Consider the following 15,510-nt stretch of genomic DNA (forward strand, 5'->3'; position numbering starts at 1 on the left):
AGTCATTGACCAAGACAATGGGACTCTATATGGACGATAGAGGGTAACAGATCAATATGTTCATGATGACGTCCTTAAATGTTTTCTATGGTTTGTCTATTAAACACAATGCGTCTATCAGTCACAAGTTAGGTTTTTTGTCTGTAGAGAGAATTTTTTTTTCTTTAATGTTTTAGAAAATCCAAAAAGTTCCTCATCTCAGTAAAAATAAATTACACCTGACTATAATTTGTATATAGTATCTCATAAAACTGTGATCTTACTCCGGGGAAATTCAACTTTTCATATTCAGCGGTACCTCTGTTTTTGTCCACCCTGCTTTTTACATGATTTGGTTTTTAACTTATTACTTTCTCTAGTTTTTTGGGGGCCTAACACGGCCAAACTACTCCGTTTGCTTATGTATCATTCCACAAAATTACACCAAACAAAGAATCCACTTGATCATTTATACAGTGGGGCAAAAAAGTATTTAGTCAGCCACCGATTGTGCAAGTTCTCCCACTTAAAATGATGACAGAGGTCTGTAATTTTCATCATAGGTACACTTCAACTGTGAGAGACAGAATATGAAAAAAAACATCCAGAAATTCACATTGAAGGAATTTTAAAGAATTTATTTGTAAATTATGTTGGAAAATAAGTATTTGGTCAACCATTCAAAGCTCTCACTGATGGAAGGTTTTGGCTCAAAATCTCACGATACATGGCCCCAATCATTCTTTCCTTAACACGGATCAATCGTCCTGTCCCCTTAGCAGAAAAACAGCCCCAAAGCATGATGTTTCCACCCCCATGCTTCACAGTAGGTCTGGTGTTCTTGGGATGCAACTCAGTATTCTTCTTCCTCCAAACACGACGAGTCGAGTTTACACCAAAAAGTTATATTTTGGTTTCATCTGACCACATGACATTCCCCCAATCCTCTGCTGTATCATCCATGTATCCATTTTGGTATAAACTCAACTTGTCATGTTTGGAGGAAGAAGAATACTGAGTTGCATCCCAAGAGCACCATACCTACTGTGAAGCATGGGGGTGGAAACATCATGCTTTGGGGCTGTTTTTCTGCTAAGGGGACAGGACGCATTATCCGTGTTAAGGAAAGAATGAATGGGGCCATGTATCGTGAGATTTTGAGTCAAAACCTCCTTCCATCAGTGAGAGCTTTAAATGGTTGACCAAATACTTATTTTCCACCATAATTTATAAATCAATTCTTTGAAATTTCTACAATGTGAATTCCTGGATTTTTTTTCACATTCTGTCTCTCACAGTTGAAGTGTACCTATGATGAAAATTACAGACATCTGTAACTTGCACACTTGCTAACTAAATACTTTTTTGCCCCACTGTATATACAAAACCCAAAACCAGTGAAGTTGGCACGTTGTGTAATTGGTAAATAAAAACAGAATACAATGATTTACAAATCATTTTTAACCTATATTCAATTGAATGGACTGCAAAGACAAGATACTTTAAAGTTCAAACTGGAAAACATTGTTATGTTTTGCAAATATTAGCTCGTTTGGAATTTGATACCTGCAACATGTTTCAAAAAAGCTGGCACGAGTGGTAAAAAAGACCAAGAAAGTTGAGGAATGCTCATTAAACACTTATTTGTAACAACCCGCAGGTGAACAGGCTGATCGGGAACAGGTGGGTTCCATGATTGGGTATAAAAGCAGCTTCTGTGAAATGCTCTGACATTCACAAACAAAGATGGGGAGAGGCTCACCACTTTGTGAACAAATGCGTGAGCAAATTGTCCAACAGTTTAAGAACAACATTTATCAAAGAGCTATTGCAAGGAATTTCACCATCAACAGTATGTAATATCATCAAAAGGTTCAGAGAATGTGGAGAAGTCACTGCATGCAAGCGATGATATTATGGACCTTCGATCCCTCGGGCGGTACGGCATCAAAAACCAACAGTGTGTAAAGGATATCACCACGTAGGCTCAGGAACACTTCAGAAAACCACTTTCAGTAACTACAGTTTGTAGCTACATCTGTAAGTGCAAGTTAAAACTATACTATGCAAAGTCAAAGCCATCTATCAACAACACCCAGAAACGCCACCGGCTTTGCTGGCTCCGAGCTCATCTAAGATGGACTGATGCAAAGTAGTAAAGTGTTCTGAGGTCTGATGAGGCTACATTTAAAATTTGGGGGGGAAACTGCAGATGTTGTGTGCTCCGGAACAAAGAGGAAAAGAACCATCTGGATTGTTATAGGCGCAAAGTTCGAAAGCCAGCATCTGTGATGGTATGGGGGTGTATTAATGCCCAAGGCATGGGTAATTTACACATCTGTAAATGTACCATTAAAGCTGAAAGGTACATAGAGGTTTTGGAGCAACATAAGTTGCCATCCAAGCAACATTATCATGGATGCCCCTGCTTATTTCAACAAGACAATGCCAACACAAGGCTTCATAGTAAAAGAGTCTGCCTGTAATCCAGACCTGTCTTCTATTAAGAATGTGTGGTGCAATATGAAGCCTAAAATATCACAAAGGAGACTGTTGAACAACTAAAACTGTGCATCAAGCAAGAATGGGAAATAATTCCACCTGAAAAGCTTCAGAAATTGGTCTCCTCGGTTCCCAAACATTTACTGAGTGTTGTTAAAAGGAAAGGCCATGTAACACACTGGTAAAAACGCCCCTGTGCCAACTTTTGTGCAATGTGTTCCTGCCATTAAATTCTAGGTTCATGATTAATTGCAAGTTTCTCAGTTCGAACATTGAATATCTTGTCTTTGAAGTCTATTCAATTGAATCTAAGTTGAAAAATGATTTGCAAATCATTGTATTCTGTTTTTTATTCATGAATTACACAACGTGCCAAGTTCACTGGTTTTGGGTTTTGTATTTAGCATAATTGAAAAACTAATTATTCGCTCCATAAAATGTGTTTTGTATTATTATTTTTAGATTAACTGGATTTACATAATTTCCTTATGGAAAAATTACTTAGTTTGTTTTTAGTTTGATTCAGTTTTTCCATGTGAACTAATGCAAATAATTACTAAAAAAAAAAGTGAGGTACTCCTGAGTGAAGTGAAGTGAAGTATATTTACATAGCGCTTTTCTCTAGTTAATCAAACTGCTTTACATTGTAAAAGCCATTATCTAAATGACATTTAAACAAGTGTGGGTGGCACTGGAAGCAGGTGGGTAAAGTGTCTTGCCCAAGGACACACTGAGAAAGTATGATTTTATTTGTTCTGATGCGACCATTAGGTCATCAAATAGTGTAATCCCTCGCTTATCGCTGGTTCCGGGCCGTGTTAAATGAATTTTCTCCAAGTAAGAATTATTAATAATAAATCAAATATATTTAAAGCTTAAGCAGAAATCATGCGTTTATGACTTTTTTAATACGAGTTTAACATTATTAGAGCCCCCTAGACATGATATAACACCCACATAGTCACCTTTACACAAGTGTGATCCAATATAGTAATGTTGCCTGAGGCCGAGCCAATCGGTGTCCATGATACTAAACAATGTACTCTGATGGGTTTGGTCTCATCTAGTGACTAATACTACTGGATTGTTGATATATTTAGACATGTTACGCTAAAGAATGTTTAACAAAAAATACCCTAGAATATGCAAAATAGACTGAAGCCACAAACTTCGAAGTGCTCTGTGGTTTTGCTGAAGATTCTACTTGTTTGGAGAAGATTTTCCAACCTTGGAGCAGAGTGGAGTGCCTTGTTCACTTCATTCTATTCAAGGACATAACAGTGAATATATATGTTCTATCTTTGCAAACATACACACAATGGCTTCGTTTACTCTGGAAACCAAATTTTGATTTTTTTTGCCCACAAGTGATGAAGATGGGATATTTTTGGGCCGGTCAAAACGCTCCAAAAGTGCTTCAAATCTGGTATTTTCGCATCAGATTAAGGCTACATCAGGAGGTAGTCCGAATCAGTTTGGAATCTGATCTTTTTAAATGTGACTTCAGCCTAAACGCAATGAGAAGTGTGTGCGATTTTTGCGTCATTTTCGGTCGAGATGTGCTGGGGGGAAGGGGGGTTGGTGATTTGGGGGTGAAGCGGCGGCAGCGATGACCAAGAAGAACGCGGAGTTGGAATATAATTACAACACTTTATGTACATATTTATATACTTATTTATATAATATGTAACTACAAGCTCCATTCACAGACAGAGTCCTATTGCTTTTATGAGCGGTCGAGCGAGTCAAAAGCCAAAAAGAAAAAAAGAAAAAGAAAAAACATTTTATTTTTATTTATTTTTTTATTTGTGGCGGCCGTAATTCTTTCGTGGCGGGCCACCACAAATAAATGAATGTGTGGGAAACCCTGATGTTGCAAAGTAGTAGTGACTTCATTGTACATTTGCAGAATCCGGTCAACTTTCTTCATGTTTACTTTATCAAACTCCGCATGTAAGTGTAGGCATGCGAGCACCCTTAACTGTTAAAATGTAAAAAAAAAAAAAATAATAATTCTATCAGTACAAAGTCCTGCCACGCAAGCTCCAAAATTTTTTAAAATTTTTTTAAATCGGGACTACATTTCCTGCAATTGGGTGCATTTGTACAGTATATTTTACTTTTTTTACACTTACATGTTGTCCCATTTAATGTACCACAAAATTGTTTGTTTTTTGGTTACAAAAAAATACTAACATTATCATCATTGAAATTGGATTGTAAAGTTCTTTAACAAGGGTGTAAAAGTCAAGGCGCCCTTGACTTTTGAATTATCTATGGCCCCTGGGTCCCACTTTTTTTAAAACTGTTTTAAAGACAAAAGATAAATGTATGCATTACTCCTGTTATATCTCACATTCTATAGTGTTTTGGAAAAAGGTTGTCATAAACGTTACTGAATTCATTAAAAAAAAAAAAATCCTTTTTTTTTTTTATAATACAAAAGAGAACAATTTTTTATGCATATGTAAATTCATTCAGTTAGAAACATTCATTCACTTTATTCTTTAGTTTGTAAATCCAAACTTTACTGCTGCTGGTATTTTTTTCCTATATTTTTATTGTAATACAAACCCCGTTTCCATATGAGTTGGGAAATTGTGCTGGATGTAAATATAGACGGAATACAATTATTTGCAAATAATTTTCAAACCATATTCAGTTGAATGTGCTACAAAGACAACATATTTGATGTTCAAACTGATAAACATTTTTTTTTGCAAATAATCATTAACTTTAGAATTTGATGCCAGCAACACGTGACAAAGAAGTTGGGAAAGATGGCAATAAATACTGATAAAGTTGAGGAATGCTCATCAAACACTTATTTGGAACATCCCACAGGTGTTCAGTCTAATTGGGAACAGTTGGGTGCCATGATTGGGTATAAAAACAGCTTCCCGCAAAATGCTCAGTCTTTCACAAGAAAGGATGGGGCGAGGTACACCCCTTTGTCCACAACTGCGTGAGCAAATAGTCAAACAGTTTAAGAACGACGTTTCTCAAAGTGCAATTGCAAAAAATTTAGGGATTTCAACATCTACGGTCCATAATATCATCAAAATGTTCAGAGAATCTGGAGAAATCACTCCACGTAAGCAGCATGGCCGGAAACCAACGCTGAATGTCCATGACCTTCGATCCCTCAGACGGCACTGTATCAAAAACCAACATCAATCTCTAAAGGATATCACCACATGCGCTCAGGAACACTCAGGAAAACCACTGTCACTAAATACAGTTTGTCACTACATCTGTAAGTGCAAGTTAAAACTCTACTATGCAAAGCAAAAGCCATTTATCAACAACATCCAGAAACGCCGCCAGCTTCTCTGGGCCCGAAATCATCTAAGATGGACTGATGCAAAGTGGAAAAGTGTTCTGTCGTCTGAAGAGTCCACATTTCAAATTATTGTTTTTGGAAATATTCTAAATCGTGTCATCCGGACCAAAGGGGAAGCGAACCATCCAGACTGTTAAAGACGCAAAGTTCAAAAGCCAGCATCTGTTATGGTATGGTATTGCATTTGTAACCCAAGGCATGGGTAACTTACACGTCTGTGAAGGCACCATTAATGCTGAAAGGTACATACAGGTTTTGGAACAACATATGCTGCCATCTAAGCGCCGTCTTTTTCATGGACGCCCCTGCTTTTTTCAGCAAGACAATGCCAAGCCACATTCAGCACGTTTTACAACAGCGTGGCTTTGTAAAAAAAAGAGTAAGGGTACTTTCCTGGCCTGCCTGCAGTCCAGACCTGTCTCCAATCGAAAATGTGTGGCACATTATGAAGCGTAAAATACAACAGCGGAGACCCCGGACTGTTGAACGACTGAAGCTCTACATAAAACAAGAATGGGACAGAATTCCACTTTCAAAGCTTCAACAATTAGTTTCCTCAGTTCCCAAACGTTTATTGAGTGTTGTTAAAAGTAAAGGTGATGTAACTCAGTGGTGAACATGCCCTTTCCCAACTACTTTGGCACGTGTTGCAGCCATGAAATTCTAAGTTAATTATTATTTACAAAAAAAAAATAAAGTTTATGAGTTTGAACATCAAATAAGTTGTCTTTGTAGTACATTCAATTGAATATGGGTTGAAAGGGATTTGCAAATAATTGTATTCCGTTTATATTTACATCTAACACAATTTCCCAACTCATGTGGAAACGGGGTTTGTATTTTCAGAATGTGTGTGTTCTATTTTTAGACAATGTAAAACAAAGAAAACAATCTGAAGTTGTCTTTATTTTGTAGATTTAATGCCATCAATTTAATAGTCCGGCCCGCGTTTGCACAGATTTTCCTCCAGAGCTAAAATGAGTTTGACGCCCCTGTTCTATAACATGCATGCAAAATACTCGGAAAACGTTTCTCATTTGGCAACTCTATCCTGTAGCCACGCCCCATCCGGTAATAATTCCTGTGTTGTGACCTCTGTTTACATCCGTCACGTCAAAAATATACCCTCTCCTTGGCTACTAATACATGCTCTAGAACTGTAAATGGTTTGGAACTAACAGGGTTCGGATTGTTATCATCCACATATAATTACAAGTCAAGTAGACCACAGTCCACGATCTGGCTTGGAGGGCAAACCGAGGCAAGAGCTTGGCAAATATTTTGATTCGGGGGCCACATTTATAGAAAAAAAGGTGTCTGGCGGGCCAAAGTGTATGTGTGTACAAATTATACATACACATTTAGCGGTAACAATCCGCTGTACAATATGTGTGTTTGGGTCCCTTTTTTTCTAGGAACACTAATACCAAAAGTCACAACGTCCGATAGAGTTCTAAAAACATTATGACGGACCACCTCAAAAAAACGGAATGTAATTTTACAGTGTTTTACTGAATGGGACACCGAAAATGTATGTCAAAATAAAAACAGTGGGATTTACAATATTAACTATGAACAATAAAACACTGAATATTAACAACATATGAACATATTTTACTTCTCAGACCAGCTCCTCTATAGTTGTGTATATTTTACAATCAAGCAAAACACAACAAAAATGTAAAAAAAAAAAATATATGGATGCAAATTGTAATAAACACAGTATGACATATTATCACTTTTATGCAGAAATTTGTTGTAAAAATCTGTTTCTGCAACTGTTTGTGACACAGGCGTTTCGGGCTGGCTACTCTGAAAAAAAACCCCGCCCACTTTGCTTTGTTCCTCGCCTGAGCTGCTGTGACGTAGATTACCGTAAAAATTCCTATAACCCTCAAAAGCACAGATTTCGACCATTCAAATACTTTCTATAGTTCAAGACTTACGGTCATTTAGAAACAGCACTGCACATCATAATGGCGGCAACAGTTTTGATGTTAAAGGTCTAAAAATAAATTATGTAGAACATCCGGTGGGGCGGATTGAAAACCTTAACGGGCTGCATGTGGCCCACGGGCGGTATTTTGCCCAGGTCTGCGCTAGCTAGATGGTTAGCTAACTAGCGAGTTTGTTTCGGTGCTCCTCGTCTTGCAACATGGAGCTGCGTTCAGGCAAGACGAGCGTTCGTGTTTTTTATTGATATTTCATTAAAAAAATGTGGAAGTGATATTTTGACGCGAAAATGAATGTTTAAAAACACGGATTTCCGCGGGCATTCAGACATTTTACATGCCTGCAAGTGATGTACCATGAATTGATTAACGTGGACCCCAATTTAAACAAGTTGAAAAACTTATTCGGGTGTTACCATTTAGTGGTCAATTGTACGGAATATGTACTGAACTGTGTAATCTACTAATAAAAGTATCAATCAATCAATCAAAATGTCGATTAGAAGTAGACGGAGTGGATATTGAAAGGGTAAAAGAAAACACATTTTTGGGTGTAATAATAAACGATAAAATGAACTGGAACTCCATTCAACCATTTTGTACCACGTATTCCTTTCGGAGTCACGGGGGGCGCTGGAGCCTATCTCAGCTACAATCAGGCGGAAGGCGGGCTACACCCTGGACAAGTCGCCACCTCATCGCAGGGCCAACACAGACAGACGACATTCACACTCTCATATCAAAAAATATGCAACATAAAGTAGCAAGAAACACGTCAATAATGAATAAAGCAAAACATGTTGTAGACCAGGGGTGTCAAACGTAAGGCCCGCGGAGCTGATACAGGTTTTATCAGGCCCGCGGGATGAGTTTGCTAAGTATAAATATTAGCCAAAATTTTTGCATGAAACAAACTGTTGTTCTAAATGTGTCCACTAGATGTCACAATAGCAATTATTTGTATCTTTGAAGGTGATGCTACATATTTTAAAAAAATAAACCACGTTAATTCACCAGTGAGCAAACTACATAGATTACATCCTGTAATTTGATTTTGATATCTTTTATCTGGATTGATTGAAAATGAACACCAATGAGTTGACTGATGAACATTATCACAATTTATTCAGAAAGTATAAATAACAACAAATAAAGATAGAATACTATTAACCGCAACATGTAAGTGTAAAATAAAAACAACAACATTATGATTTGTAAATTTTCAGAATGTGCTTGTTCTATTTTTAAACCAAGAAAACTATCTGAAGTTGTCTTTATTTTTAAGTTATCGTGCTGTGATTTTACCAGTACGGCCCACTTGGGAGTAGATTTTTCTCCATGTAGCCCCCGATCTAAAATGAGTTTGACACCCCTGTTCTAGACCAAAAATCACTTCATATTCTTTACTGCTTACTAGTGTTAACATATTTGAGTTATTGTGTAGAATTAAGGGGAAACAACAACAAATGTGCGCTTCATTCACTAACGGTGTTACAAAAAAGATCAGTTAGAACAATACATAATAATGTTGGATATAGAAAACATACAAACCTTTTATTTATTGAATCAAAAATGTGGTGCATTTGCAAACAGCTCTAATGATGTATAAAGCAAACTATAACCCGCTACCCAAGAATGTACAACAATTCTTCACAACAAAAGAGGAGAAAGATAACCTTAATAGAAAATCGAATTCAAAACATGTGTATGTGGGATTAAATTATGGAACGGATTAACCAAAGAAACCAAACTAAGCACCAATATGATTCAGTTTAAGAGACTGTTCAAACTACAAGTTCCTACTACTTTTCGGACGTGCTGTAATGAAACAACTGGAAATACCGTATTTCCCTGAATTGCCGCTGGGGCGCTAATTAATTTAAAACCTCTTCTCACTCCTGCGCTTACCAAAGGCATGCGGTAAAAGTAAGCATGCGCTAATTATTTTAAAACCCCTTCTCACTCCGGTAGTTACCAAAGGCATGCAGTAAAAATTTGAGTATGATGTAAGCTTGGACCTTAAATCCTACTGAATAGCTCTTAATCTTCTTCCCTTTACGCGGTTTCAATTTACCGATATTGAAATCAGCCTCCTCCATTTTGAAAATGATGACAGGGGAAGTGTCACTCGTGGCGTCACGAGTTTGAACAGGCGGTAATACGAAGCATGCGCTAATTATTTTAGGAAGCGAGTTTGACCCGGCAGTAATTCAAGGCAGGTGCATACTATATGCCTTGTGGCAATTCAAGGAAATACGGTATGTGGCGCATTACATTGTATCAATCAATCAATCAATCAATGTTTATTTATATAGCCCCAAATCACAAATGTCTCAAAGGACTGCACAAATCATTACGACTACGACATCCTCGGAAGAACCCACAAAAGGGCAAGGAAAACTCACACCCAGTGGGCAGGGAGAATTCACATCCAGTGGGACGCCAGTGACAATGCTGACTATGAGAAACCTTGGAGAGGACCTCAGATGTGGGCAACCCCCCCCCCTCTAGGGGACCGAAAGCAATGGATGTCGAGCGGGTCTAACATGATACTGTGAAAGTTCAATCCATAGTGGCTCCAAGACAGCAGCGAGAGTCCCGTCCACAGGAAACCATCTCAAGCGGATCAGCATGTTCGAAATAAACTTGCATGTTCGAAATAAACTTAACTGAACTGAACATTGAGGCCTGTGCGACTTCCTTGTTATCAAAAGATTCAGCTGCGGTAAAAAAAAAAAAAAAAAAAAAAAAAAAAAAGATTCGAAAAAAAATTAAGTATGGTCCAATTTGGCCTGCAGTTGTTAATCTCATTTAGGTTTTAGGGGGCCAAGTAAGGCAACTGGACGAAGTCAGAGGGGGAAGATGTGTTTATCTTTCGGTGTGAAATCTCCGCCTAGGCGGGGCTGCGAGATGGACAGAGCGACCATTTTCAGAGAACGTGCCATACTTTAGACAGCTCAGTCTGGTATTGCAACGGTTTGTGTTTACTCTTTTTTGTAGAATACATTGTTGTCTGTCTTCAATACTGCCTTCATTCGAATAAAAGGAAATTCGGAGGACCTTGCCCTTTAAATTGGGGTTCCGAACTTGACTTCGGTCTCAAATTTCTTTATTCGTAATACTACATTTTTCAGTTCTTTAATATTATTATTACTCTGTATTATTCTTTTTCTTCACACTGTGTGCCCGGCGCTACTTCCTGTATCCTGGAAGGCAAACGCTGCCATAGAATGCTGTACTCTAGGTCTTAAGACTGCGCAGGCTGGCATTTGAATGTGTCTTTTTTGGCACAACAATACACTTCTTGAAGTAAGTAATTCATGATGAGAGCACACGGAAGATGGCTGTAAAGGATCAGACCGAGGCAGCGGTGCATTAAGAGGCAGGGTTTTTTAAAAAGCCTAATTGATAACATTTCTAGCCCCCGGTTTGTAGGCGATATATTAGGAGAACATGACATCACTATACTGGGATGTTTTCTTTATTGTAGCAGAGCATACATGGATCTCATACACTCTGCATGATGTATATTTTATCTTATTTGAAAGCATGGGAGGGAATCCACATTAATATGAAGTTATCATCTATTGATTTGAGTAAAACATAATAGCAGTACAAGGGAGATATGCTTTCCTGTTGGCATAAATGCCGCTGTTTTTATGCGCAGACGTACAGGCTTAGTGTTTGGATTTTTTTTTTCTCCCCTCCTTCATCTTTTCATGCTCAGTAAGTCGAGCCCTCTAAATGAAACGCTCAGTAAGTAATAGCATCTCGGATCTCCAGAGATTTAACCAGCCGCTTCGTGCAACTCGCCCACCGACCGACCAACCGACCGCCTCTACAGCATCCCTGCGCTCCGGGCGAGGAGGCAAGATCCCGGGGAGTCGTCGGTTACCTGAGCAGAGGCCTCTCCCGTGGCAACCTGGTTCTCTCTCGGGTCCTCTCCTCCGGGGACCGGGGTGGGGGTCCGGCCGGGTCCAACTCTCGCTCTCCAGGGTCGGGGGTGGGGGGAGAGGGGCTGCCGGGGTTCCTCACCACCACGCTCTCTCCTCCCTGGTCCTCCGCCGGAGTTCCTCTCTCCTCCTCCGCCGGAGCTAGTGTCAAGCTGGCATGTATCATTCCGCGAGAACACCGGAAATTCCGCTGCTTTTCAAAATAAGTTCAACATGTTTTAAGCTTTGTGGCGTAATATTAACGACGTTATTTCAGTCAATTAAAAATAAAAGTGAGAAACAATGTTTTAAGCGTTGTAGTGTGATATTAACGTTATTTCAGTCAATTCATAATACAAATGAGATGTAATTATGAGTGGGCTGACATAAATGCGACGGAGCAAGCAGCTAGCTTAGATATATGTCACTGAAGTCTCAAATAGCAAGAACATTAGATGTATTCAACCCATAAACAACAAAAATCGTATTATTTAACCACTGTTATGTTCTCTATATGAGTTCCAACACGAATAGCCACTGAAATCATGCTGACATTATTTTGAAAGTAGGAAGTCTTACCAGCTTTCTATGGCAAAAAGGACTGATGTCCGCGCATGCGCAGGGCGGAGAGGCCTGCTGTATGGTTATTCATATTCCTCCTTCCCTTTGTCACAAATCCAAGGCGATGCTGTAATTAGGAAAAATAGCAGTCTAATTAAAGTCAGCAGGTCACTTTAACAACCTGTAAAAGAACACACTTGCAAATTAAACAATTTATTTCAGTGGTTCTCATCCTTTTTTCAGTGATGTACCCCCTGTGAACATTTTTTTAATTCAAGTACCCCCTAATCAGAGCAAAGCATTTTGGTTGATAAAAAGAGAGATAAAGTAAAATACAGCTATACATCATCAGTTTCGGATTTATTAAATTGTCTAACAGTGCGAAATACTGCTCATTTGTAGTGGTCTTTCTTGAACTATTTGGAAAAAATATATTAAAAAAAATAACTAAAAACTTGTTGAAAAGTAAACAAGTGATTCAATTGTGAATAAAGCTTTCTACACATAGAAGTAATCATCAACATAAAGTGCCATCTTTGGGGATTGTAATGGAGATCCATCTGGATTCATGAACTTCATTCTAAACATTTCTTAACAAAAAAAGAAATCTTTAACATCAATATTTATGGAACATGTCCACAAAAAATCTAGCTGTCAACACTGAATATTGCATTGTTGCATTTCTTTTCAGTTTGTGAACTTACATTCATATTCTGTTGAAGTATTATTCAATAAATATATTTATAAAGGATTTTTGAATTGTTGCTATTTTTAGAATATTTTTCAAGAATCTCAAGTACCCCCGGGGATACGCGTACCCCCCATTTGAGAACCACTGATCTAGACAAATGAATATGCAATCTGTAAATTGTGACTCACCTACAAATATTGACATTTCATGTCCATGCTTAAAAAAAAAACGACATTTTAGTTTCTTAAGAGCTTTGCTCTGACGCCACCTACTGGCCCCCTTGAAGTGCGTCATGTCAAACAGGCTGACGATTGGGAAAGCAGGACAAAAATGCATGTCTGGATGTGTTTTCATGATAAGGTGCTGTTTTTATTTCAATATTCACATCTCACGGTACACGCATCCAACACGCCTTCTGAATCGTATGGATTTCTCCAGGCTTAATACTGACCTCTGCCTCTCCTCCCGGGACTTCCTGCAGAAAATTGTGATTTTTGTTTTGTTTTTGCAAATACAAATACGCTCCCGGGGACAGGACTCGTGACACTGCCACCAACCGACTGCCCGCCCCCCCTGCTGATCCCGGGAACACCCATCCTACTGCACGGCTATGTGGCACTGGCTGCACTCTCGGAAGTCCTGATTAGTAGTGATTACTTACTCTCACAACAACAATACAAACAACGGGAGTGGGTGGGGCAGCGCAGCCAAGAAAGCACAGGCGCCTCGCTCAGACTGTTTAAAAAAAACTAACAAAAAAAAAAAACGTTTTCCAGGATCCTCAAGCCAGTCAGTAGAATTCCACAAGCATCAGGCATGAGACTGGCCGGCACGCCGTAGCGTTCCGGAAAAACTAACAAGAAACATGAATTACACTCTCATCTGACATCCCAAATAAAAACAGTAACAACCACTAGGTGCAGACTCTTTTTTTTTTTTATCTTTCCTTTGTACAACTTTAAGGCAGGAAGTGTTTTTAAATAGGTCTCAAGTCTTTAATTCATGCCTCCCTGCACAGGATGTATTCTTAAATAGGGGACAAGGGGATTGGGGGAGGGGGCCTGGAAGTAATCTCGTGTCCATCAGGCCTGATCGAAACCCACCCCCAAAAAATAAGTCCAAACCGTCACACGCGCCGCTGTGCTATGCCATGTAGATGAAGGTGTTTATATCGGTCTCGTCCCGCTTGATGTACTTGTGATCGATCAGCCACTCGATCTGCTCCTTGATCATTTTCTTCTGTGGTAAAAACATGTTCTTTAAGATCTCCACCAGCTCCGTCTGCAGCTGGGCGTTGTTGATGCGCTTCCTCATCTTCATGATCTGGATTATGGCCTCCTGAAAGTAGGCGGGGGAGAAAGAATGACAAAAACGTGAGGAATCAGTGCGAATGACAGTTTGCACCAACAACTAATTTAACTAGAGTGAAGCAGTGTGAGTAGGTCAACTTAAAAAGTGTACTGTGAAACTACAAAGAATGTACATACCCATAACAATTTTAGATGATCTAAAGCAGGGGTGCACAGACATTTGCCTTTGAGGGCTGAAGTGAATATGTGTTAAATACAGCTATTGGAAACGTGAAACACAAATAGTTGTTGATGTAATGTAAATAATTAAGTTCCCACTTTTTAGCGAGCCTAATTTATCCCACAGGCCCTGCTTTGGGCACATCTGCTCTAAAAAAACACAATATGCCTCTCACTCACTCGCTAAACATATTTTTAATTGTAAAATGTAGATACTTAACACAATAATGATCATGATTGCGTTACAATGGTTTACTCGTATGCCTCAAGCATCGGCAGCCAATCAGCAAAAGGTAAAAATTAAATACTTGCTCTATGTGTGAAAAATATAAACCAATGTATTATTAACCGTCTGGTATGGCCGCGTGGTGTTTTTAAGTTTATTTGGTGGGTTTTTTGACAACATCAAGTGACCACAATAATTTATACAATTAATTATGTTAAGCTCATGAGACATATTTATTGATGCAGACACGTTTGTTACTAGATACTTTCTAATACACATCTGCCTTGGAGACTCTGTATCTGTAAGTAATGTGCAACCAATATTTTGTCATTGTTTGTATTGACAAACGTGGTTTTGGATTGCAATATCACATGGACAAAGATAAGACCTTCTGGAGGAAAGTTATGTGGTTAGATGAAACAAAAAATTACCTGTTTGGCCATAATACCCAGCAATATGTTTGCAGGAGAAAAGACGAAGCCTTTAATCCCAGGAACACCACCCTACCATCAAGCATGGTGGTGGTAATATTATGCTCTGGGCCTATTTTTTTTTTTTTTTTTTTTTTCCCCACCCCCTTGGCCTCAGTCTGCACCCCCACTCCAGGGCCCAGGCTAAGACCGATTTTTAAAATTTTATTTTAATCTTCTATTCCCGATTCAATACTAATATAGGATATAGATGTAAAACCATTGAAAAAAATCAACAAAAAACAAGTGCCAGATATTAGTTTGCATGTAAAATGTCCGATACAACCAGTCCTGCAGCGTGTTTACACATGTCAGTACTTCTCAA

The 15,510-nt window shown here is 38.7% G+C and overlaps 2 protein-coding genes across 4 annotated transcripts in view; both read right to left on the minus strand.

Moving 5' to 3' along the window:
- capn5b (calpain 5b) overlaps nt 1-11,817 on the minus strand; it is a 138,263-nt gene extending 126,446 nt beyond the window's left edge. For both annotated transcript variants that reach the window (XM_061898927.1, XM_061898926.1), the window contains exon 1: nt 11,672-11,817. The gene's annotated coding sequence lies outside the window, so the exon portion shown is untranslated. The remainder of the gene's footprint in view (nt 1-11,671) is intronic.
- A 1,490-nt stretch (nt 11,818-13,307) lies between these two features.
- The window catches only part of LOC133551816 (cullin-5), a 57,356-nt gene continuing 55,153 nt past the window's right edge, over nt 13,308-15,510 (minus strand). For both annotated transcript variants that reach the window (XM_061898930.1, XM_061898928.1), the window contains exon 19: nt 13,308-14,298. In XM_061898930.1, coding sequence (XP_061754914.1) covers nt 14,104-14,298 — 195 coding nt within the window. In that variant the 3' untranslated portion in view covers nt 13,308-14,103. The remainder of the gene's footprint in view (nt 14,299-15,510) is intronic.

Source organism: Nerophis ophidion, linkage group LG04, assembly GCF_033978795.1.
Source record: "Nerophis ophidion isolate RoL-2023_Sa linkage group LG04, RoL_Noph_v1.0, whole genome shotgun sequence".
Classification (NCBI taxonomy): domain Eukaryota; kingdom Metazoa; phylum Chordata; class Actinopteri; order Syngnathiformes; family Syngnathidae; genus Nerophis; species Nerophis ophidion.